We start from the raw sequence: 25,873 nt of genomic DNA, 5'->3' as shown, positions 1-25,873 counted from the left end.
ATGCCCCCCCCCTTGTTTGAACTCCTATGGTTTGAACAGTGAGTTCCTATGGTTACTATGAGGAGGAACCCAGGAGAGAGCAGGTAATTCATCACAAGAAGACAGCGGAAAAAGCTAAAACTTGTGTAATTTAGTTGCTCTGCCTCACAGTACAGGCTCTCTGTCCACCATTACAAAACAAGCTTGCAGCCAAAAAAATTAAATTGGATGTCAAAAACAGTCAGACAGAACTGGTTCCACAATAGGTATTACATGGCTTCTAATATTGCCATTTTTTCACAGTTCCAGACTTCCCCTGCGAGTCATAAAATACAGCCTTGGGTACCATAAGTACATTGGCAAATATTTTGCTCAGCTTGTAAAGCATAAACTTGTAAGGAGAATTATAGTACAGTGCTGTAGCATATTGGTTATCCAATATGATGATTGGTTATCCAATATGATGAATGTAGGACGTGGAGTTGGACTTGTGATTCTCCATGAGGCAAGGTTCCAGGTCATTATTGAGAAATGTCCATATGAAGGCCAACTGCTATCCCATGGGGAGAGGAAGGAGAAAGCATTGGAGCTACTCAAAACTACTCTTGTGCACCTCCTGGCAAAAACAGTAAGAGTGATAGAACCTGGTTACCAGACCATTAATAAAATCTCTAGTAGTAACTTTACATAATTTTCTGTTTGCCATGTGAAGACCTTTGTGTTGGGAAAAATTAAGCTTCAGAGGTCTTGTGAAACTTTATATTTATTACTTTAGCGTGATTATATAACATTCAATAGAGAAAATGTATTCAACAGTTTAAATGTCTGGTATGAAGTGCTCAATGTTTTGCATAAACAGAAATGCACTGCTTCTAAACTTAAACTTTTGTTCATGATTTTTGAGTGTGCAGGTGGTGAAAATAGTCATTTTCATTTGTTTCATAGAAGAATTGCAGAGGAAGGAGCAAGAAAAATTAGCATTGGAAGCTGCTAAGAGAGACGAAAAAGAGGATGGAAAACGAGGAATCCGATCACTGAAATTCTTGAACAAAGCTGTCAAATATAGTACTAATAGTACACTAGTAGTGAATGCACAGAAAGGTAAATCATATCCACGAACACTAAAAGTAGCTAAATACACAGTAACATCTTGGCCACGAAATTTCACTGGGGATCTCCCGGTCTCCTGCCATAACTCCAGCAGGAGACCAGTAGGCCCCCAAAGATATGGCTGAAAACAGGCGTTTACGCCGTTACTCTGAGGGTTCCATCAGTCCCTTGCCAGAGTTACCGCAAGAGGCTGGGAGAATCTCTGCAGAATTTCAGAAGGTTTATTTTTAAAAACTAATAATGAACTAGTTGATCTCCTGTGCTGGTGCACACGGTGAGTGAAAGCCAAGCATAGTGGTCAGGTGAGGTGGGGTTAGAGGGTGGAATAAACAAATATTCTCCATTTTAAAGTTATCTTTCCTTATTTTTATAAGATGCATTGGTTTGATATTATTTATAGTTAAATATAACAGCAATTTGAGAAGTAGAAGTAAAAGGATTTGATAGGATAGATAGAGTGTCTATTTCCTCTGGTGGGGTAATCAAGAACAAGAGGACATAATCTTAAAATTAGAGCCAGGACATTCAGGAGTGAAATTAGGAAGCACTTTTTCACACAAAGGGTAGTAGAAGAAAAAAACGTATACACACACCTAATTCTTCCCCAAAAAGACTGTGGATGCTGGGTCAGTTGAAGCTTTCAAGACTGAGATCGATAGATTTTTGCTAGGTAGGGGTATCAAGGGATATGGGTCAGAGGCGGGTAAATCAGTTGAGGTACTGATCATTGAATGGTGGAACGGGCTCGAGGGGCTAAACTGCCTAATCCTGTTCCTATGTTCCTAAAATGGGTCGATGCATAAATGTTTCTCTGCAGTACTGTCTGAGGAGCTAGGAAATGCAAAATTAAGGGACTACAGTGCCACCACTGTCGGGTGTAATTACAATGTGACAGGTTTACAGAGGCAGTTTCAATTCTAAATGTGGACATAGGAATTTATAATGGAAATGCATGCTGGTGTAAGATTTTTAATATACTATAGATAGTTTTTGAGGGGAGATTTGATAGGTGTTCTAAATCATGAACACCTAGTTCATGAACACATATCCAAGTTTGCCAATGACACAAAGATAGGCAGCATTGTAAGCAGTGTAGATGGAAGCATAACATTACAGAGATATATTAATAGATTAAGTGAATGGGCAAAACTGGCAAATGAATTTCACTGTAGGCAAATGGGAGGTCATCCACTTTGGACCTAAACAGGATAGATCAGATTACTTTCTAAATGGTGAAAAGCTTGAAACAGTGGAGGTCCAAAAAGACTTAGGGGTTCATGTACATAGATCACTAAAATGTCATGGACAGGTACAGAAAATAATCAAAAAGGCTAATGGAATGCTGGCCTTTATATCTAGAGGACTAGAGTACAAGGGGGGTAGAAGTTATGCTACAGCCATATAAAGCCCTGGTTAGACCACAACTGGAGTACAACGTTTAGTTCTGGGCACCGCACCTTAGGAAGGATATATTGGCGGAAGTGCAGCGTAGATTTACTAGAATGGGACCTGGGGCTCGATTTTTGGATTGCCGAGCGGGTGCGTTCGTGGAGTGGGGGGGGGCCCTGCTAAAATTCGGGATTCCCGGGGTGGGTCCGGAGCCCGGCTCCAATTTGCCCACTTCCAGGTTCCCCGATGACGCGCTTAGATGTGCGCGCAGCCCCCGCATGCGGGACTCCCACTGGCAATTAAAGCCGGTGGGATCCCACTTAAACCATTAATTAGTTTGTGTATCTTTGTGTCATTAGATAGTTCAGGTTGTTTGCAGACCTGATTGGAAGGATATTTTAGGAGGGGTCGGATTTTCATCTAAACTGCGCGTGTTTCTTGTACTGGGGGAAACACTCCCAGTTGAAACAGATGTGTTGCAGCCACCACCCTGTGCGAGCTGCAACGATCCATTTGACAGGTTGAGGGGGTGGGGGGAGACCCTCACTCATTGCAGGAGGCCACTCTGTCACTTGAGACAGTTTGGCCTGCACTACCACCCTCCTAACACAAAAATTCACAAACTTGGAACCTCAATTCTGGCGTGCAGACACATTTACTTACCTTGCGGACCTCCTCAAACGTACATCTTGCGGATGGGGGCCGCCATAGCTGAAGTCATGACCTCGTCTGAGGACGAACAGCATCACCAGCCTTGCCAGCCACGCTGTCCACCTCTGACACGTGGAGCTCCACAATACAGTGCTGTGACATATCCACCTGCACAGCAGGAGGGAGGGCAATCGCAGCGAGAGATGCATCGCAAAAGGCACTACCCTTGCCACAGGGTCCATAGACCAAGGCTCAGCTTCCTGCACCTCTCTGAGGAGCAGTGCACACGGAGGCTCAGAGTCACTCGACATGTAGTCGTGGACATCTGCAGCCTCCTTGATGCTGAGCTGCTCCCGGCTGGCCCGAGCACCATCTTCTTACCTGTCACCGTCAAAGTCACCACTGCCCTCAACAACTTCTGATCCTTCCAGGGTGCCAATGGGGACATCGCCCACGTCTCTGTCGTCTGCACAAAAGAACCCTGCAAATACACCTACACCCACTCTGCAGTGACACAATGGTTGGCATCAGGTGCGGGTCTTCATTGGTGATCCTTAGGAAAGGGAATTATTGCACAAACCAGACAAGATTTGCAAAGACGTGGCAGTAGTGGTGATAACAAATTTGAATGTGCTTGGCAAAACAAACAAAACTAAATGAAAAACATGACATTCTGTCATACACCCTTATGCATCCCCTTTGTGCCTTGCGTTTACAGGAACCCCTACAGGGGTGCTACCCCTGTGGCTTCAGCAGTGGCAGGTTGCTCTTGTCCATGCCCTGTCCGATGAGATGCTTTGCGTAGATGCCCTCTGGGTTTCGGTGCCTGTGAGGGCCCCTCCAAAGACTGCTCCACCTGCACCTGTGCAGGGGCAGACTTGGCCACCTGGAGAGGAGGCAGCATTGTGGGTACTGGTTGAGAGGGGGGGCAATGGGTGAGACTTGGAAGCGCTTTGAGTGGCATCCCCACTTCCATGCCCCCTTTTGCCATCATCCCTCTCCTGGGCCAGGCCCACATCACTCCTTCCACCCTGCTGGACAACAGTTTGGAGAACTTGTGTGAAGTCTTAGAAGGCCAGTTGTAATGTATCTGTCAGCCTGTTTAAGGCGGCAGAATGTTGCTCACCCTGAATCCGAACGGCCGTTGTTAGGGCCTGAATGGACTCTTTGTTGAGCCGTGCTTGAAGCTCGATGGAGGCTAGCCTTCCCGCACCTACCCGTGACACTATCTGAGATGCTTTCACGTCCCTGTGACAGTATTCCACTCATGCAGGAGTTGGACTCCTCCATCCTCTGCGCGATTGTGGCGAGCGCGCGTGGCAACTGTTCCAGTACCTCGGCAATGTGCTGCTGGCCCTCGATGATGCTCCTTTTCATGGCTGGCCCCCAGGGTTCAGCATCTGGGTCCAGCTGAGCAGAGCCTGGAGAAGAGTGCTCCCACCGACGCGGACTCTCCACGGCTGCCCCTGCCGCCAGGGTCTGCTCGTGCTCACATATGTGTGGTGACTCACTATGTGCAAGCCCAACTAAGTGAGGACGGGGACCCACCGAGGTGTGTGTATCTGCACTGGTGGATGGCTGCCTCAGATGTGACTATGCCCCCTCAGAGGCTGGCAGGTCCTCTGAGGAATCTCCCTCCGCAGTCACGGTGGTCGCAGATAGCCCTGCAAGAGAACAGAAAGCAATATTAAGCATGTGGACAGATGTTGAGGTGCTGCAGATGCCAAGTGATGTTAAGATCATTCGCTATCATGAGTGCTGTTAGATTTCTGTCACCAGCCGCTTGTGCGCTCCCAGTCTCTGTGTCCGCCACGGACAGGCACTCCAGCGTGCGGCTTATTTCCATTGCCTGCTGCTCCGCGTCCGTTAGGACCACCTGGTGTGGCGGGCTCCCTTCGGTCCTTGCCCTCTCCCGGGCATTCTGGCACCTCTTCTATCAAGGCAAAACACAGAGAGGCGTGATTGAGTGATGGTTGCATAGTGACCGTGAGGGAGATGCATGGGAGGGTGCATTTGAGACATAGCCATGAGATTGTATGAGACTTGGGCTGCGTGGTAGTGTTCGAATGGGAACTGGGGCAGTGAGTAAGTGCAGGCAAGGTGAGGATGATGGTTGAGTGGATGTGAGGACTGATGCGAGAGTGTTGTGGTGGCAGTGCAGAAGGAGTTGTGTGGTGGTGGAGGTGATGTGGAAGACGGAGTGTGAGAGAATGCGTAAGTATACTCACTTTGGCTGACCTGGTTAAGTCATTAAAGCGCTTCCTGCACTGGACCCAGGTTCGGCCGACATTGCTGCTGCTGCTGACGTCCTCTGCCACCTCGAGCCAGGCCTTCTTGGTGGCAGAGGGAGGCCACCTCCTCCCATCTCTCCTCCTCCACCCCATCGAGCAGCACCTGGAGTGAGGAGTCAGAAAACCTTGGAGCAGCCTTGCCTCTGGCCTGCTCCATTCTATTATTTTGGTTCTTTGCTGCAGGAGGAGCATTGAAGGACTGCCCCTTTAAATAGGGCTCCTCCTGCTGACAGCCTGTAATGTGGGTGCGCAGTGCGTCTGCTGCGCAGGTCTGCAACGGGAATTCCGGAAGCACGCGTAAGTGCCTTCAATTAGGCTGCGATCGGGTGCGGAGCACCCTGATTTCACTGGGCACGCTACCCACGCGCCCAGTCGACCCCCCCCCCCCCCCCCCCCCCCGCTGCCAACCCACCTCCCTCCTAATTATCGGGTTCCTGGACTCCAAGTGTTAAATTACAAGGCGAGATTACACTAACTAGGATTGTGTTCCCTGGAATTTGGAAGATTAAGTGGTGATTTGATCAAAGTTTTCAATTTATTAAGGGGAACTGATAAGGTAGAGAGAAACTATTTCTGCTGGTTGGAGTCTAGGACTAGGGGACATAGCCTAAAAATTAGAGCCAGGACTTTCAGGAGTAAAGTTAGGAAACACTTCCTAGAGGAAGTGAGGGACCTTGGAGTGCATGTCCACAGATCCCTGAAGGTAGCAGGACAGGTAGATAAGGTGGTTAAGAAGGCTTTCTTTTATTAGCCGAGGCGTAGAATATATAAAAGCAGGGATGTTATGCTGGAACTGTATAAAACACTAGTTAGGCCACAGCTTGAGTACTGCGCACAGTTCTGGTCACCACATTACAGAAAGGATGTAATTGCACTAGAGAGGGTGCAGAGGAGATTTACGAGAATGTTGCCAGGACTGGAGAATTTTAGCTATGATGGCAGAGGAGGCTGAGGGGTGATTTGATTGAGGTGTACAGAATTATGAGGGGCCTAGATAGAGTGCATAGGATTTCCCTTAGCAGAGGGGTCAATAACCAGGGGCATAGATTTAAAGTGATTGGCAGAAGGATTAGAGTGGAAATGAGGAAAATTATTTTTCACCCAGAGGGTGGTGGGAGTCTGGAACTCACTGCCTGAGAGGGTAGTAGAGGCAGAAACCCTCAACTCATTTAAAAAAAAATACCTGGATGTGCACCTGAAGAGCCATGACCTGCAGGGCTACAGACCAAATACGGGAAAGTGGGCTTAGGTTTGGTGGCTCGTTTCTTAGCCGGTGCGGACACGATGGGCCTCCTTCCGTGCTGTAAATTTTCTATGATTCTACATGCAAAGGGTTGTAGAAGTTTGGAACACTCTTCCGCAAACGGCAGTTGATGCTAGCTCAGTTGTTAATTTTAAATCTGAGATTGATAGTTTTTTGTTAACTAAAGATATTAAGGGATATGGGGCTAAGGCTGGTATATAGAGTTAGGTCACAGGTCAGCCATGATCTCATTGAATGGCGGAACAGGCTGGAGGGGCTGAATGGCCTACTTCTGTTCCTAAGTTCCTATAATTGGATAAATACTTCAAAAGGAAAAATTTGCAGGGCTCTGGAGAAAGAGCAGGGGAGTGGGACTAATTGTATAGCTCTTTCAGAAGAGCTGGCACAGGCACGATAGGACGAATGGCCTCTTCTGTGCTGTATCATTCAATAATTCTATGATACAGTTTAGAGTAAATTAGGCATGCAGTCCCAAGTTAGTTTTGATGGTATGTATAAAAATGCAAAACAAACCTCAAACACATGTGACTGTGTGCATTCTGCCAGATCCTTTTCCTCACATCCCAACATTTATTGATGAGAAATGGTTAATTTTACATCAGGATGAGCAGACTGCAGCAATAGAACTGTTATTGGAAACCAGCAATGGGCACAGTGCGAATCTCATCGATGTTTAAAACTGGGTGCACTCGGGTATGAGAGTTCATCCACTCAAAGCAGATGCCCTAAAGGGAGAAGGTACCGGTTTTTTTTAAAAAGAAAAAAAAGTTTTTTTTTTAGGTGGAATTGTCTTTTAATGCATCTTTTTGTCTCCATTTTGGTATGTGTTATTTGATTTTGCTAGGAGGGCAAAAGAGGCACTTCCTTTGATTGCCTGGCATAAAATTGGTATGTCACCATGCCACTCCAATGCAAGAGTGTAAGGCCCTTTAGAGCCAAAGAAAATGACCAAAATGTTGTTATTTCTCCAAAGGGAAACATGGCCATTGATTTTAAGGGGGGATCGATTACCATTGCTGGCAATCTATTTGGGTCCTTAGTAAGGTCCAGTATGGGACCTAAATTAACTCTCAGCTGGCATAGGTCCTGCTTGGCCTATTGGTGACGTACTAAGCAGAATTCCCAAGGTAGTCCAGAAGCTCCCTCCAAAGCATTGTTTTGATCTAGGGGTAGATCCGGGTTCCACCCCAAAGTGCAGGTTCCCTGCAACCAATCCTCCTGACTTACGTCCTTTGGCCCCAAAATTCTGCTGGGGTTCATGTATTGTTTGCTGTCCATGCCTTTTAATAATAGAGAGAAAGATCTAACAATTCATGAGTAACTGTAAGTAATACTGAAATTCCTCCTTGTGAGTAGAATAATCTGAATATTCCATTGTTTCCAATTGTGCTGTTCAGTTCTACAGCAGCTGTTGAAATGACGACTCATTCAAAAATATATAACCTTAAATGTCTTTTACAAATACAAGTGAGGTCATTGGAATTCTTGTGGCACTGGTCTGCAGGCCTGGAGTGACGAGTTGGCACTCAATGCCAGTGGCACTGGTCTGCAGGCCTGGGGTGACGAGTTGGCACTCAATGCCAGTGGCACTGGTCTGCAGGCCTGGAGTGACGAGTTGGCACTCAATGCCAGTGGCACTGGTCTGCAGGCCTGGAGTGACGAGTTGGCACTCAATGCCAGTGGCACTGGTCTGCAGGTAGCATGAGTGGCATTTCTGGCAGGTTTTCTACCATGGTCACCCAGCAGTCTATCTTCTAATGTCAGTTTCCTTGAAGTCAGAGTCTATGAAATTATGGCCTCTTCTGTGCCTGTGTGCTGTGCCCTGCTGCCTTATTTGGCTGCATGTGCCAGCTGCTCCTTTGGTGGACATTCTTAAAAAGTATCAGAAAAAGATTAGTGAGATATGCAGTGGTTAACTGAGAGTCAAGTCAGTGAGCCAAGCACTGTTCCTTCCTTATCTGCATGTCCACAAGTCTGCTACTGCAGGCTTCTGCCAGAACTATCTTTTTAAAGGATACACTCTAATTTCCATGCATGTCAATAGATTACATTCATTTTACATGGGATTTATGCTAATCATTATTCCAATGGATATGCAAATGAGCTGGCCCAGCAAATTCTTGTCATTACCTCTCCAGACCACTGGCAGGCACAAATCTTTTTCCACTGGTGTAATAGTGGCATGGAAATAAATGTACCCCCATTTTGTCTATCTGTCTCCCCCCTTCTCTCACTCTGTCCCATAACTGTTAGCAATTAGAATCTCTGTCTCAGATATAAGCGATTACAGCATTTACCTTTTCTAACAGTCAACAAATCACAGGTAAGAGAATGTTATCTTCAAATTCAACTTTTTTTGAAAATTGAATTAATGTTAGCATCTTTAACATTCGCAGCTTAATATGCTTTCTGAAGTTCATAGAACATAAAACAAAAAGCCACAATGTGTTTAACCAATACTTGTTTTTTTTTCTCTCTTCTCTCTCTCCTCTCACGCACACACACATTCAACATAAACATTATCTGAATAAAGTTTTTGAAATTAGTCCTCTAGCTTTTCTCAAAAAAAACTCTGCAGAAACTGCTAGTAGCTGAAGAAAAATATTCCATCAGTGCAGCTGACTGAATTGCACTGCTGCCTCCTTGGCAATTATGTACACTGCACATACTCAGACTGCACAATCCACATTCAGCTCAGTGTTACAGCTCTAGACAAAAATATGAAATCCAAGCCCAGGCTTTTAGGTGAATCTTTAATGAAGATATTCGATGATTAAATTTAATCATGCTACTGTGAAATACATATTTTGTTTAAACCATTAATTTGGATGTTAGAAATTCCAGTGACTGAAAAAAAATGGCAGGTCAAAAATTGGCAGATAAAAATTCAGAAAGCATTTGTGAGGAAAAGATAATACATTACCACACGGTCAAATTGTGCAGTTACAGAATTACGAGTTTACATAGGCAGATTCAATTGTAAATGTGGATATAGGAATTTATTGACATAAAAGTATGATTAAAAAGGGTGATAATAGAAAGTAAGCTTTTGTAGACAGGTTGTGCACAGGCACAAAATTTTTAATAAGATAGAGATATTATAATTATGCTTTTTTATTATGAACTCACAGAAAATCAACAGCTGTGAGAGGCAGCATACGAATAGCAACAGCCATTATCATGGTTCTTTGTTGATTATTAGAAAAGAACACTGGGGCTACTCATAGAAAATGGACTATTTTTAGTATATCTCTTTGGTTGTAAATATTTTGTTTAAAAAAATTTTCTTCTGAACCATTTTTGAGGCTTATAGAATGTTTTATATAAGAACATTGAAACTGTACAAACAAAGAAGTTTTGAGGTAATTTTTGTTCGTTCATGGTAATTTATGTTTCCTAAAGACTTTAAGTTGGCAAACACACTAATAGCAAGTATGGAGAAAGTGGTGGTACTCAAAGGTGTAAAATGGGCTGCAAATGGGTCTTCAGAAGTCTACATTTTAATTTAGGCATTCTGCTGGCATCTGGTTTACTTATCTGTTTGACCTTATTGTACCTAAAACTGCTCTCATTTGAACTGACAGGTTATATAGTAGTAGTGCTAGATGTGAAGATAATTCTTTGTGTCCAGTCAAACTGTATTGGCATATTCTAATAGATAACACAAAGCTACCTCGAAGCCTAGTTAGGTTTTGAATATCCTCTAGAGAGACCTGTCTGTCAGATGATGTTACCCTTTTTCCTGAACTGTATCTGTGAGCTCATTGCAAGTCTAAAGGTATAACCCAGAGGCTAGGTACGGTTTAGATCTTCAGACTGAGATAGCCTTTCAGTGAATGCATTTACTGAATGGGCAGTCAGTAATGTTTGTCAGTTTATGTGCTCAACGGACCTGTAGAAATAAACATCAGCATACTGACGGTCCAGGGAGAACATAGACTTGTGCTGCATCATAACAAATCCCTTTGTCAGATAAACTTGGTTGAATATTATATATTGTACTTGGGTTTTTGGAAAGATCTTGACTAGGTTCCACATAGGGGACTAATAGCTAAGTAAAGGAGTCATAGTATGGCACTGGATAGATAATAGGCTTAAAAGAAGAAATGTTTTCTTGTTTTAAGCCAATTAGCATCAATCCACTGCCATACTAACTCTTAACCTGAGACATTCAGCCTTTAGCCCCATAAATAGCAGCTTTTGAGAAAGAGAAGGAACTTGCATTTATGTAACGCCTTATCATGCCCTCAGGACATCCCAAAATACTTCACATGCAATGAATGACTTTTGAAGTGCTGCAAGAGGGAAACGTATCTACACTTGGGATGGGTGGGCTGGGAGCACGGGGTGCGGGCTAAAGAAGTCTCTAATAGAGTTCTTAAGATGTGGAGTGTGAGTAGAGGATGCTGATTTTGCTCCCGAGTACGTTTTTGAAGGGCATTCCCTTGAACATGAAGTAGAAAGTCTCGCACTGCCTGGTCAATTGCCATCTCTACACCTAAGGTGAGTATTAGGGCAGAGTATTAATGCTATCACAGTGGTGTACCATACCAAATAGAAACAACATTGAAAATAGGAGCAAGAGTAGGCCATTCGGCCCTGCTCCGCCATTCAAAATGATCATGGCTGATCGCCTAACTCAGTACCCTGTTCCTGCTTTTTCCCCATATCCCTTGATCCCTTTAGCATTAAGAAATATATCTGTCTCCTTCTTGAATACATCTAATGACTTGGCCTCTGCTGCCTTGTGTGGTAGAGAATTCCACAGGTTCACCACCCTCAAAGAAGAAATTTCTCCTCATCCCGGTTCTAAATGGCATACCTCGTATCCTGAGACTGTAACCCCTGGTTCTGGATTCCCCACCCATCGGGGAACATCCTCCCTGCATTTAGCCTGTCTAGTCCTGTTAGAATTTTATATGTTTCGATGAGATCACCTCTCATTCTTCTAAGCTCTAGTGAATATAGGCCTAGTTGACCCAATCTCTCCTCATACGTCAGTCCTGCCATCCCAGGAATGAGTCTGGTAAACCTTTGTTGCACTCCCTCCATGGCAAGGACATCCTTCCTCAGATAAGGAGACCAAAACTGCACACAATACTCCAGATGTGGTCTCACCAAGGCCCTGTATAACTGCAGTAAGACATCCCTGCTCCTGTACTCAAATCCTTTTGCATTGAAGGCCAACATACCATTCGCCTTCCTAACTGCTTGCTGCACCTGAATGCTCGCTTTCAGCGACTGGTGTACAAGGACACCCAGGTCTCGTTGCACCTCCCCTTTTCCCAATCTATCATCATTCAGATAATAATCTGCCTTTCTGTTTTTACAACCAAAGTGGATAACCTCACATTTATCCACGTTATACTGCATCTGCCATGTTCTTGCCCACTCACCCAACTTGTCTAAATCACATTGGAGCCTCTTTGCATCCTCCTCACAGCTCACATTCTACCCCAGCTTTGTGTCGTCTGCAAACTTGGAAATGTTACATTTAGTTCCCTCATCCAAATCATTGATATATATTGTGAATAGCTGGGGCCCAAGCACTGATCCCTGCTGTACCCTACTAGTCACTGCCTTCCCCCAGAAAAAGACCCGTTTATTCCTACTCTGTTTCCTGTCTGTCAACCAATTCTCAATCCATGCCAGTATATTCCCCCCAATCCCATGTGCTTTAATTTTGCACACTAACCTCTTGTGTGGGACCTTATCAAAAGCCTTCTGAAAATCCAAGTACACCACATCCACTGGTTCTCCCCTATCTATTCTAATAGTTACATCCTCAAAAAACTCCAGTAGATTTGTTAAGCATGATTTCCCTTTCATAAACCTATGCTGACTTTGTCCAATCCCATTAATGCCCTCCAAATGTTCTGTTATCACATTTTTACAATAGACTCTAGCATTTTCCCCACTACTGATGTTAGGCTAACTGGGCTGTAATTCCCTGTTTTTTCTCTCTCTCCTTTTTTAAATAGTGGGATTACATTTGCCACCCTCCAATCTGTAGGAACTGTTCCTGAGTCTATAGAATTTTGGAAGATGATCACCAATGCATCCACTATTTCCAGGGCCACTTCCTTTAGTACTCTGGGATGTAGATTATCAGGCCCTGGGGATTTGTCAGCCTTTGGCCCCATTAATTTCCCCAGCACTTTTTTTACTAATACTGGTTTCCTTCAGTTCCTCCCTCTCACTAGACCCTTGGTTCCCTAACATTTCTGGCAGGTTATTTGTATCGTCCTTTGTGAAGAAAGAACCAAAGTATGTGCTTAATTGTTCTGCCATTTCTTTGTTCCCCATTATAACTTCCCCCATTTCTGACTGTAAGGGACCTACATTTGTCTTCACTAATCTTTTTCTCTTGACATTTGTAGAAGCTTTTACAGTCAGTTTTTATGTTCCCTGCTAATTTACCCTCATATTCTATTTTTCCCCCTCTTAATCAATCTCTGTCCTCCTTTGCTGAATTCTGAACTGCTCCCAATCCTCAGGCTTGCCACTTTTTCTGGCAATTTTATATGTCTCCTCTTTGGATCTAATACTATTCCTAATTTCTTTTGTAAACCACAGTTGAGCCATCTTTCCTGTTTTATTTTTGCACCAGACAGGAATGAATAATTGTAATTCCTGCACACGTTCTTTAAATATTAGCCATTGCCTATCCACAGTCATCCCTTTTAGTAAAGTTCCCCAATCTATCATAGCCAAATGTAGCCTGGTGGTTCCAGTCATTCCCTGGAATGAGACTGCTTCAAAAATAACTATTTTCTTGTAAGTAAAAGGCATGGCATGTATTTTTTCCCCAAATTGAAGCTACTGAAGGGTTTTAATACAAAAAGTTCTGTTCTCAAGGGGCCCATACCGGAAGATGATATGAGCGCTGCTTGGAACCACCATCTCCAGGCACAAGGGTGTGCTTCAATTTAGCTTCTTTGATCTTTGATAAAATTCTAAGAAATACTCCTTAGATAGGTGTTGCCTTCTCCTTTTAATTTAGCGGTAGTCAGGCATAATTATATTTAACCCTCGTATTTTGTTTTCCATCATTCTTGTTGCTGTACCAAGTTTCTGTTTGTTAGCTTGTTTAGAAGGTTTATTTTGGGGAATCTTGTCTTGAAACTGGCTTCCTTGCCTGTAATTTGACCAAGTTGGGCAGATGATCGTTACCTTATGTTTCAACTGAAGCCCTTGGGTTTTGACTCTGACCCAGCCTGATGCTAAACGGCAAACCTGACTACTAGTCAACTTCCATAATAAAAACATTCTGGCCGTCTGCAATAGCACTAATACTCTAACCACACACTCACAACTTTTTTGACTGTCAAATAGATAGTTACTTCCCTTGGGCCTGATTTTCACTTGGGAAAATCAGCATTAACTGGACAGTAAGGGACTCAAAATGGGGTCAGTAGCCTTAATGCTCTGTTAAAGCCAATGCTCTGTCCATTGCTATTTTGAAAGGGGCCTACCCTGGGCGTCAGGGCACCCTTCTGAAACTGCCGATAGGTAGTTAGGACCCCAATTGCAACTTTAAGGGACAAGTGGGCAGTCCATGCGCTGTGCATGCTTCGTTCATATGTACTGGCGTTCCAATCAAGAAACAGCCAGATACATTTTTAAAATTGATTTTTGTTTTGGAGCCAGCAGGACCGACCGGCGAGCTGCATCGGGAACCCGTTTGGTGTTCGCAACTGGCCGGTCAAATACAAAGAAGTTGCGGCTTCAAAATCGCTGTGGCCAAGTGGAGCACTCCGCCGGGCAGCAGACCAAAAGTCAAAATCAACCCCCTTGTTTTTTATTAGTGCTTTGTGTTAGATTTATAATAATGTTCTAATAATGTCAAAAACTTACTGTACCCTTCTGGCACCGAGGTTGCTTTCAAAATCAGGATTCAGGCAGTGCCTGAAGTTTGACTCTGCTTTTATGATCGCAAACAATTGATGTATATGATGTGTTCCGCTGAAACATGACATCAGTGAATGTCAACTGCACTTCAGCTTTTTAGCTTGGACACAAGAGATCCCCAGCATCAGAAGACTAGGGAAACTAGAAATATTTAGCCTCGAAAGAAAGTGAATGTAGAGGACCTGGTGTGTAATAAATAAATAAATAAATGGTATAAAAATGTAAATGCGTACCACTATAAGGTAAACAATGACAGCAGGACGAGATCAAAAGTGCAAATTTGGGACTGATGTTGGGAAGAATATCTTCACACAAAGTAATCAACACTTGGAATATACTTTTAGGAACAGTACTAAAGCTGAAAGCCTTAGGCTCTTGAGTCGCTCTTATCAGAAGCTGATGGGTAATGGTAGGTTTTTCTTTCTGGACAGATTGGCCAAATGGCCTTTTTATTTATCTTGTAACTACAGGCATTCAATGAGGATGAGATCAAGTGGTGTTTGATCTTGAGCATAAGACTCCAAAAATCTCTAGGGAAAAGCCAGCATTTCCGACATTGAAGATATGGCATTGGCAGCACACACCAACCTTGTTCCACCCAATACATCAGGTCACCAAAGGTTGAGGTTCAACCATCTTGGCAAAAGTTCTCAACACATCATCTATGACTGGTACTATCCAGCACTAGATACTTTGTCACTGATCAGTATGAATTGGCTACATCCATAAACTAGTTTGTCCCTAACTATTATTTGTGTCATTTGTGATATTCTCAGTAAAGTTGTCTTCAAGGAAAGACTCGTCCACTGGTTAGCACATTCTCTATTTCTGCCACCTATCCAGTAAGAAACCTTGGGTTCAGTTGTGGGGGTGTCCTTGAAATATAGTGTGGAATTTTCAATCAATATCATTTAACACCATTGTCTGGTTAGGAAAAGTGAATGATGTACAAGTTGGCAGATCCATCCTGGTAGCTAGAATCCCTGTTCACCACTAAGGCCCCCTTTTCTTAAGACCTGTGATGGTATAGGTATCTTACACAGCTTTCTGCTACTAATGTGATGTAATTTTAGAATATTTTAATGAGCTGTTCCCTCTTGCAACAGACTTGTCACATTTCCTGTAAATGGACCTCATGTCTCCTATGAGCCAGAAACTGCAGCCCAGCACTTTTCTGCCCCTGCAGAGACCTTGTAGCCTCTAGGACTCATAATCCTAGGTCATCAGTGCCCATTGCACTTTATCTCTCTTCAAACCACTCTGGAAGCAATATTATCAACAGACCCCATTTAAAGTACTGCTTTCAGTTATAGGCACCACACCACAGGAAGAACGTATTTGCTTTGGAGAGGGTGCAGCTCAGATTCACCAGAATGATACTGGGGCTAAAAGAGTTACATTATGAGGACAGGTTGCATAGACTAGGCTTGTATTCCTGGAGTATAGAAGATATAGAAGAGTTTATTGAGTGTATTAGGGATGGATTTCTTGAGCAGTATGTAACTGATCCTACAAGGGGGCAAGCAACCTTGGACCTGGTCCTGTGTAATGAGCCAGGATTAATTAATAATGTCCTAGTTAAGGATCTCCTTGGAATGAGTGACCATAACATGGTTACATTCCATATCCAATTAGAGTGTGAGAAGGTTGGTTCTCAAGCAAGCGTACTGAGCTTGAATAAAGGAGACTATGATGGTATGAGAGCGGAATTGATTAAAGTGGACTGGGAAAATAGATTAAAGGGTAAGACGGTACATGAGCAGTGGTGTTCATTTAAGGAGTTATTTTACAACTTTCAAAAAAAATATATTCCACTGAGGAAAAAAGGGTGTAAAAGAAATGACAGCCATCCGTGGCTAAGTAAAGAAATTAAGGATAGTATCCGACTAAAAACAAGGAAGGACATATAAGGTAGCCAAACTTAGTGGGAGGATAGAAGATTGGGAAGTCTTCAAAAGACAGCAAAAAGTAACTAAAGGATTGATTAAGAAAGGGAAGATAGATTATGAAAATAAATTAGCAAAAATATAAAAACAGATAGCAAGAGTTTCTACTGTTATATAAAAAGAAAAAGGGTGGCTAAGGCAAACGTAGGTCCCTTCGAGGATAAGACCGGGAAATTAATGGTGGGAAACATGGAGATGGCAAAAATGCTGAACAAATATATTGTTTCAGTCTTTACGGTAGAGGACACTAAGAATATCCCAACACCGGACAAACAGGGGGCTCTAGGGGGGGGGGGGGGAGGAGCTAAATACGATTAAAATCACTAAGGAATTGGTACTCAGTAAAATAATGGGACTCAAGGCGGATAAATCCCCTGGACCTGATGGCTTACATCCTAGGGTCTTGAGGGAAGTGGGAGTAGGGATTGTGGATGCTTTGGTAATAATTTTCCAAAATTCTCTGGACTCAGCAAAGGTCCCGGCAGATTGGAAAACTGCTAATGTAACACCCTTATTTAAAAAGGGTAGTAGGCAGAAGGCTGGAAATTATAGACCAGTTAGCCTAACATCTGTGGTGGGTAAAATTTGGGAGTCTATTATTAAGGAGACAGTAACGGAACATTTAGATAAACATAATTTAATAGGACAAAGTCAGCATGGCTTTACGAAGGGGAAGTCATGTCTGACAAATTTGCTTGAGTTCTTTGAGGACATAACGTACAGGGTGGATAATGGGGAACCAGTGGACGTAGTGTATTTAGACTTCCAGAAGGCATTCGACAAGGTGCCACATAAAAGATTATTGCTCAAGATAAAGAATCACTGGATTGGGGGTAATATTCTGGCATGGGTGGAGGATTGGTTATCTAACAGGAAGCAGAGAGTTGGGATAAATGGTTCATTCTCGGACTGGCAACCAGTAGCCAGTGGTGTTCCGCAGGGGTCGGTGCTGGGTCCCCAACTCTTTACAATCTATATTAACGAATTGGAGGAGGGGACCGAGTGTAACATATCAAAGTTTGCAGATGATACAAAGATGGGAGGGAAAGTAGAGAGTAAGGAGGACATAAAAAACCTACAAGGGGATATAAACAGGCTGGGTGAGTGGGCAGAGATTTGGCAGATGCAATACAGTATTGGAAAATGTGAGGTTATGCACTTTGGCAGGAAAAATCAGAGAGCAAGTTATTATCTTAATGGCGAGAAACTGGAAAGTACTGCAGTACAAAGGGATCGGGGGGTCCTCGTGCAAGAAAATCAAAAAGCCAGTATGCAGGTGCAGCAGGTGATCAAGAAGGCCAACGGAATGTTGGCTTTTATTGCTAGGGGGATAGAATATAAAAACAGGGAGGTATTGCTGAAGTTATATAAGGTATTTTTGAGACCGCACCTGGAATACTGCATACAGTTTTGGTGTCCATACTTAAGAAAAGACATACTTGCTCTCGAGGCAGTACAAAGAAGGTTCACTCGGTTAATCCCGGGGATGAGGGGGCGGACATACAAGGAGAGGTTGAGTAGATTGGGACTCTACTCATTGGAGTTCAGAAGAATGAGAGGCGATCTTATTGAAACATGTAAGATTGTGAAGGGGCTTGATCAGGTGGATGCGGTAAGGATGTTCCCAAGGATGGGTGAAACTAGAACTAGGGGGCATAATCTTAGAATAAGGGGCTGCTCTTTCAAAACTGAGATGAGGAGAAACTTCTTCACTCAGAGGGTAGTAGGTCTGTGGAATTTGCTGCCCCACGAAGCTGTGGAAGCTACATCATTAAATAAATTTAAAACAGAAATAGACAGTTTCCTAGAAGTAAAGGGAATTAGGGGGTTACAGAGAGCGGGCAGGAAATTGGACATGAAGCTGAGTTCGGATCGGTCAAGGCCCTGTGGGTGGCGGAGCGGGCCCAGGGGCTGAGTGGCCGGGTCCTGCTACTTCTTGTGTTCTTTAGATTTGAGGTTAGGATCAAATCAGCCATGATCTTATTGAATGGCGGAGCAGGCCCGAGGGGCCGATTGGCCTACTCCTGCTCCTATTTCTTATGTTCTTATTAAGGGCTGATCTAATTGAGGAGTTTAAGATGATTAAAGGATTTGATAGGGTAGATAGAGTGAAACTATTTCCTCTAGTGGAGGAGTCTGGATGATGTCAGGAAGCACTTCTTCATCCACTGGTAGTGGAAATCTGGAACTCTCTTCCCCCAAAAAACTGTAGCTAGGGGTCAATTGAAAATTTCAAAACTGAGATTGACAGATTTTTGTTAGGTCAGGGTATTAAGGGTGACGGAACCAAGGTGGTTAGATGGAGTTAAGATACAGATCAGCCGTGTTCTAATTAAATTGGGGAACAGGCTCATGGAGCTGAACGGCCTACTTCTGTTCCTATGAAATGGACTCAAATCCTGAATTAACAAACCAGATTTATTACTGAAATTAAACAAGTAGGACATGTACAGAGCGCCACGAGCTTTGATACAATGAGAGCTCTAATATGTAAATAATCCAGTCTCCAGGATTTGGGACGGTGTTGTGGGGACAGATGGGTGAGCGGAAGTCCTCCCCCAGTACACTTTGGTAACAATTCATGCTTGGGAAGTATCATACGGACTTTGCTGCAGTTTGGCAGTAGTTTAGGCTATTGAATTTTTACACTGTTCTTTGGCAACTAATTATATTGGCTGCGCAAACAAAATAACTTCTTTTTTATATTTAGACTATAAAATCAGTACTGGTTATGCTGCAGATTTCAATCAACGCCTATTGGAAGCTAGTACTCAGTTCCAAAAGAATCAGGGCAAAGGCACAATAGATGTGTGGTGGCTGTTTGATGATGGAGGTAAGAAGCATATTATTCTTCCAAAAAGTCTAATTTTAATATATGTGAATCTAATTTGTAGCATTTTTAAGGCATTTATTGGATAGCGCCTTTCACGACCTCAGGACGTCCCAAAGTGCTTTACAGCCATTAAAATACTTTTTAAAGTGTAGTCACGAGCTGCCGCATTTCCCACATTACAACAATTTGTGCACAACAAGCTCCCACAAACAGCAATGAAATTAATGACCATATCATCTGTTTTAGATGTTTGAGGGAGAAATGTTGACAAGGACACCGGGAGAATTCTCTGGTCTTTGAGGTAGTATCATGGGATCTTTAACGTCCACCTGAGAGGAAAGACAGGTCTCTGTTTAATGACTCATCCGAAAGACGGCACCTCTGACAATGCAACACTCCCTCATTACTGCATACAAGTGCCAACCTGGATTATGTGTTAGTCTTGAGTAGAATTTGAACTCACGACCTTCTGACTCAGAGGCAAGAGTGCTACCGCTGAGCCAAAGCACAAAAAGTACTTATTGTCTGAATCACATTCATTCAGTGACTATATAAAAATTTTCAAGTTGAGATTTCTAGCAGTTTAAAGAATGAACATATTCAGTCAGGAATACTTGTGTATATAAAGGTTGAAAGATTTCCTGATAACCTTTTGGGTATTAGCGATGGTTGTTGGATCCCATGTGTAATTCTGATATTGCGTATAGAAATCTAAAATGATTCCAATCTTCATGTAGGAAAAAGAAACTTGTAGTATTAAGTGAATAGTGATGTAATTAATCTCAGTTTATTATCACTTTAATAGTTATTAATCCCAATATCATCACTTTAATAGGTTTGACTATTCTCATTCCCTATCTGTTAACTACACGGAAAAAATGGTGTGGCTGTAAATTGCGTATCTTTATTGGAGGGAAGTTGGACAGCATTGATGAGGAGAAACGAGCGTAAGTTTTGTTTAAAACTATGATTTCTTGCATATTTAAATCAATTAGATATTATTAACACAGTCAATGATGAAACATTTACACTTTCATTGTTTTTCAGCAAACTTTGCAAACTGAATTTTTGTGTGGTGAACATTCATGAATACTGGTAACATGCTAATCACAATGCTTTAGCAACATTTTTGAAAATATATAAAAACAAATTTGAGTTGTTTTTCTAACAGCAAAGGACGTGGGAGGGGGACTGTTGTGATTAAGGTTGTTTATGAACAAGCTGCATTCAATTGGGTAAGCGTATGAAAATTAGGTTTTTAAATAATACAAAATTAGCAGAAATTCATCACTAAAACCACTGAACTCCCCAGCAACAAGTGCACCAGAGTCCTTCATGGTAATTTGTGCACCCAAATGAGTCATCCTGTGTGCCTGCATTTGGGTGCGCATATTGGCATTAAAGGGACTCTAGGGTTTCCCTTTGACACGTCAAATTTGAAGTAACATACAATCATACAGCACAGAAGGAGGCCATTTGGTCCATCATGCTGTGCCAGCTTTTTGAAAGAGCTACACAATTAGTCGCACTCACCTGCTGTTTCACCATAGCCGTCCATATTTTTCCTTTTCAAGTATATGTCCAATTCCCTTTTGATAGTTATTATTGAACCTGCTTCTACCACCCTTTCATGCTATACATTCCAGAGTATAGCAACTTGCTGCGTAAAAATATTTCTCCTCATCTCTCCTCTGGTTATTTTGCCAATCACCATAAGTCTGTGTCCTCTGGTTACCAACCATCCTGTCAGTGGAAACAATTTCTCCTTATTTACTCTATCAAAACCCTTCATAATTTTGAACACCTATTAAATCTCCCCTTAACCTTCCCTGCTTCAAGGAGAACAATCCCAGCTTCTCTAGTGTCTCCACATAACTGAAGTCCCTCATCCATGGTACCATTCTGATAAATCTCTGCACCTTCTCCAAGTCCTTGATCTCCTCCTTCCTAAAGTGTGGTGCCCAGAATTGGACACAATACTCTAGCTGAGGCCTAACCAGTTAGGTTCAACATACCTTCCTTGCTTTTGTACTCTATGCTTTAAATTAGGGGTATTTTTAACCGGGCGGAAAGCTGATGGGATCAAATCAGCCCGATTTGAGTTCAATGGAAAGTAAAATCGGGCGGGGTGTAAAACGGATGGCAGATCTGATCTCGTCAGTTACTCGCCGGGCAGGTTAGGTCAAAACTCCCCCCACTGTTTCAGTTGGTTGCTTCTGAAATAGTTGTCCAAAATTGCTTGTTGTAATTTGCATGAAGTTAATGGAATTTTGATCAGTGAGATAGTAAATCAGCTTTCAGTGCTAGTGGAAATTAGTGTTTTGTAATTCAGCTCTAAATTTGCTGCAAAACCCCAGATGCCCTTCGCCCCACTCCACACACCCCCAGTACTGTGAAATTCCACATTCTGACCAGTGCTGTCAACTCAAGACCTCTCTTCCCCACCACCCCCCCCCCCCACATCGTTCCAAATTTCATATCCCTTCCTCCACCAAATACTACAGATGCCACATGTTCCCATTCTGCCAAACCCCATATTGTGCCCTCTTCAGCGTTCCCACATCTCCGAGTGGTCCCAGACTCTAGCCTGCCTCTGAATGTTCTTAAACCTCAGCGCAACACCCTGCTACCAGATGTCCACCCTGCGGAGCACTGAAATATTCCAGCCTAGAAATTCGATGACGCCGAGCTCGTTTTACAACCGTAAAACGAGTGTCGAAGTATCCAATATGGCAGGCAGCATGTGCACACACATTCTGAGCCGGAAGTGCACCATCCGCCATATTGTGTAGGTCCCGCGCCTGAAATAGGCTCTTTTTATATGCAAATAATGGGGCATAATGCATGTATGATGCCTCCTTTATCAAACTGATTTGCCCTGCACGCAGGAAAACTAGGTCTCCATGTGGCCTAACCCACCGAAAAGCTACCTTTTTAAAAATACTTTGCTGAAATTGGAGCCAGGAGGTGCAGGTGTACATCTCCCAGCGCCATATTAAAACCATGGGCCACTGCTGGCCACAGCTTGCCTCCCTGCTGATCATTGCCTCGACACCCTTTTCGATCGCTATATCCCAAGACCTCGTTGCCAGTGAAGCAGTGGCCCTAAATTCAAATGTTATTCGCCAGTGAACTGACTGAGCATGGACGTTCGCAGCTCGCCGGTCTGATGTAAATGAGGCCTGAGGCCCAATGTCAGGTGGGCCTCAGGCCTACCCGTTCCAGCACAGGGATCGATCCTTGTGCTGAATTTGTGCCGTCCTACCGGGGCGAACCACTTTTTATGCCCCAATGTCTCGGCCTCCCCACTCCTTTGTTGTCTGCACCCCCAAACAAACCTGATGGGCGGTTTTGCTGCTCCGCCTCTATGCCTGCAGTGAGCCTCATCATGGCTGTTTTCTTTGCAGCCCTGTCTCTGGCCTCCATCCCTCTGCCTGGCTACTTGTTGCCAGGGATATAAACCAGAATATCTGACGCACTCTCAAAGTCATTGCCTAAGTGAGAAGTGCCTAGTTACAAGAGTTGTAGCTTGTCATACCTTTCAGCCAAGTTTCTATGGAATTTCAAGAAATTCCATTAGAGAATGGAGTGCCCTAATGACTCAGCGAGTTAGTAACTGAACTACAAGAAACCAGGAAAGTTCCATGATCTGTCCCAAGTTAGCTGCTCAGCAGTAGGAGTAATATAATTAGCCCTGGATTAGAGAGGAGAAAATCTGACAGGGTATCTGCCTCAAGTCTCTAGTTACTCCTGTTGGAAGTTAAGGTTAAGGATGGGAACCAGCTTGGTGGTGATATGTGCCAGAATCAATAAGCCTCCTGGTACTCACTGTCAAGGGTCACAGGTGAATAATAAGCACTTGAATGTGGTACTAGAGGGCACCCAGCAAGAAGTCAAAGCCCTGAGAAGAGAAGAAAGTTAATGAGAAAAAACTACTGGTGTATGATGCCAACACGTACACCAGTATTTATCCCTTCACATAGGCAAATGATAATTAGCCTTATGTTGGGACATTCCCTTAGGCATTTTGCTTAACACTGGTGAGCTGCAGAATGCCAGCAAGACAGCATCATGTGATATTTGAGACTTCGCAATTTTACTTTGTTTTGTTTGGATGATGTATAGATCTTCAAAACAATGTTTTAGGAGGAAGAGAGCCATGTTATTTTTTGTTTCAACTGTAAAATAGAAGAGATTTCAAGGTCAAGCTTCAAATTAGCTACAACTTTCTTGGTTAGGTTAAGATATACCTGACCTTAGATACTAATAATATCCCTAAGGCTAGCTTGTCAAGGCATGTGGCATTTATCAACAAACTCTGCTGTGTTAAGACAGCTATGTATGTGCAAACCAAATTATGTCCAGAGTAATTAACATTGCAGTTGTTTATCACTCGGACATTATTTGTTGCTGCGTTTTGCTTAACCCATTGCTTTTCAGCATAGAGAATACGTTGCATACACTATCAAGGACCACTATCACCACCTTCATCCTGAGTAAGCCACGGGGTGGGCACAGTGGATAGCAAGGATAGAGTTTTTAGCAGGGATCAAAACAATGGCTTTGGTCTTCCTGATATTCAGTTGTAGGAAATTCTATGACTTATTGTCGGGCAGTCTGGCTGCATGGAGATAGTCCTGGGATTAAGGGAAATGGTGGAGAGGTAGACCTGGGTATTAATCAGCAATCATATGGAAGCTGACCTGTGTTTAAAGATGAAGTGAAGGGGGCCAAGGATGAGTCCTTGGGAACTGCAGATGTAATTGTGTAAGAGCTGGAGGAGAAGCCATTGCTGGAAATGTGCTTACTGCATTGTAGGATGGACCCGTGTAAGGGCAGTCCAACTGAGATGGATCATGGGGAAGGATGGCACTGATTGACCGACCACCCTGTTCAACGTCACTAATAATATCTGCTGTCATTGCAACCTCGATACTTCATCCCTCCTTGATCTCTCTGCACTGACCGTATCAGATTTTGCAGAGAGGTCAAGGAGGGATGAAGTATCAGGGTTGCAGTGATAGCAGGTATCATTAGTGACATTGAACAGGGTGGTCGGTGTCATGGGGAGAGCCAAAACTGGACAGAAGGGATTCAAACAGGGAGTTGTTAGGCGAGTACGCATATGGGAGGCAATGACATGTTCAAGACCTTAGACAAAGGGAGTTTAGACATTGGGCAGGGGTAGAGGGGACGGATAGTTCAAGGAGGGCTTTTTAATGGTGGTTTTGAAAGGCCATGGCACAATGCTTGGATAGAGGGAGTGATTAACAACATCAGCATAAGGGCCAGGAAAGGTAGTTGAGTGGGAAGAGGACCAAGGGAGAAATAGAAGAGATGAACTTGGAGAAGGTGGTGGGTGATTGGGGAGAAGCTGCAGATTCATATTTGGGGTTAGGATAAATGAAGGACTGGGAAATGGTTGGCAATGGGGGGGTGACCGGGGGTTTTACTGGAAGCGGCTGTATGGATGATGTCAATCTTTGAGACACATAAATTCATGAACACCTAGGTGTTGGCAGTGAGGGAAAGGGGTTTGAAGATACAATTTGTCACTGTTCAAAGATGGATAATGGTTATGCTGCCAAACAACACAAATGCTTGACCACTCCTTAAAATATCTCGCTTGGTATGAAACAATGCAATAGATGAGGTGTGTATATATATATATATATATATATATATATATATATATATAATATATGTGGATAGTGCTGATCATCCTTCAGTTCCTTAATGGATGAGCGATTCTTGGCAGATTGACCATATCAGCTTGGGATCTAGGTTTGTAATCCAGGAACGTGGCGTGGCTGTGGTGATGCATGGTCTTGTATTTGCCACTTTACGGAGTTGGTAACCATAAGATAATCTTTACATCAATGAAGTGAGAAAACGTTTATATTTTCACCACTTGAGTACAGCAAAATTCATGTGGTTTAATCTGCTATAAATGAGCAATCATAGCATCATTCCAGTGCTAATTTACAAATCTGCACTTTCATGTTAATTCCGAGAACCAAAGGGAGCTGAAAGGGGATATTGTAAGATGGAATGGGCTGCAAAGTGGGAGATGGAATTTGGTGTCAGTAAATGTGAGATGTATTTTGGTTCAAAAAAATAAAAGTAATAATTATATTTTGAATGGGGGAAAGCTGGGTAATGTGGGAGAACAGAAGGATTTGGGAGTTCAGGTTCACAAGATATTAAAAGCAGCATCTCAAGTGGATAAGGCCATAAGAAAAGCTAGTGAAACACTTGGCTTTATGGAAAGGTATAGAATATAAAAGTTGAGATGTAATGGCAAATCTGTATAAAATATTAGTAAGACCACAATTGAAGTACAGTGCAATTTTGAGTTCCACACTATCTGAAGGATGTTGAGCCAATAGCAAGCATACAGCGCAGACTCACTAGGATACTCCCTGGATAAGAAAATACAAAGAAAGACTTAAATTGTGGGAGGGGCGTGTTTTCATTGGAACAGAGGAGGTTAAGGGAT

General features: G+C 43.2%; 1 protein-coding gene across 2 annotated transcripts in view; it reads left to right on the top strand.

The window, feature by feature from the left end:
- slc12a1 (solute carrier family 12 member 1) overlaps positions 1-25,873 on the top strand; it is a 120,064-nt gene that overhangs the window by 90,553 nt on the left and 3,638 nt on the right. For both annotated transcript variants that reach the window (XM_067973348.1, XM_067973347.1), the window contains exons 20-22: positions 925-1,080; positions 19,252-19,374; positions 20,210-20,321. In XM_067973348.1, coding sequence (XP_067829449.1) covers positions 925-1,080; positions 19,252-19,374; positions 20,210-20,321 — 391 coding nt within the window. The remainder of the gene's footprint in view (positions 1-924; positions 1,081-19,251; positions 19,375-20,209; positions 20,322-25,873) is intronic.

The sequence above is a fragment of the Heptranchias perlo genome, chromosome 38 (genome assembly GCF_035084215.1).
Source record: "Heptranchias perlo isolate sHepPer1 chromosome 38, sHepPer1.hap1, whole genome shotgun sequence".
Lineage (NCBI taxonomy): Eukaryota > Metazoa > Chordata > Chondrichthyes > Hexanchiformes > Hexanchidae > Heptranchias > Heptranchias perlo.
This window is presented reverse-complemented; position numbering and strand designations above follow the sequence as displayed.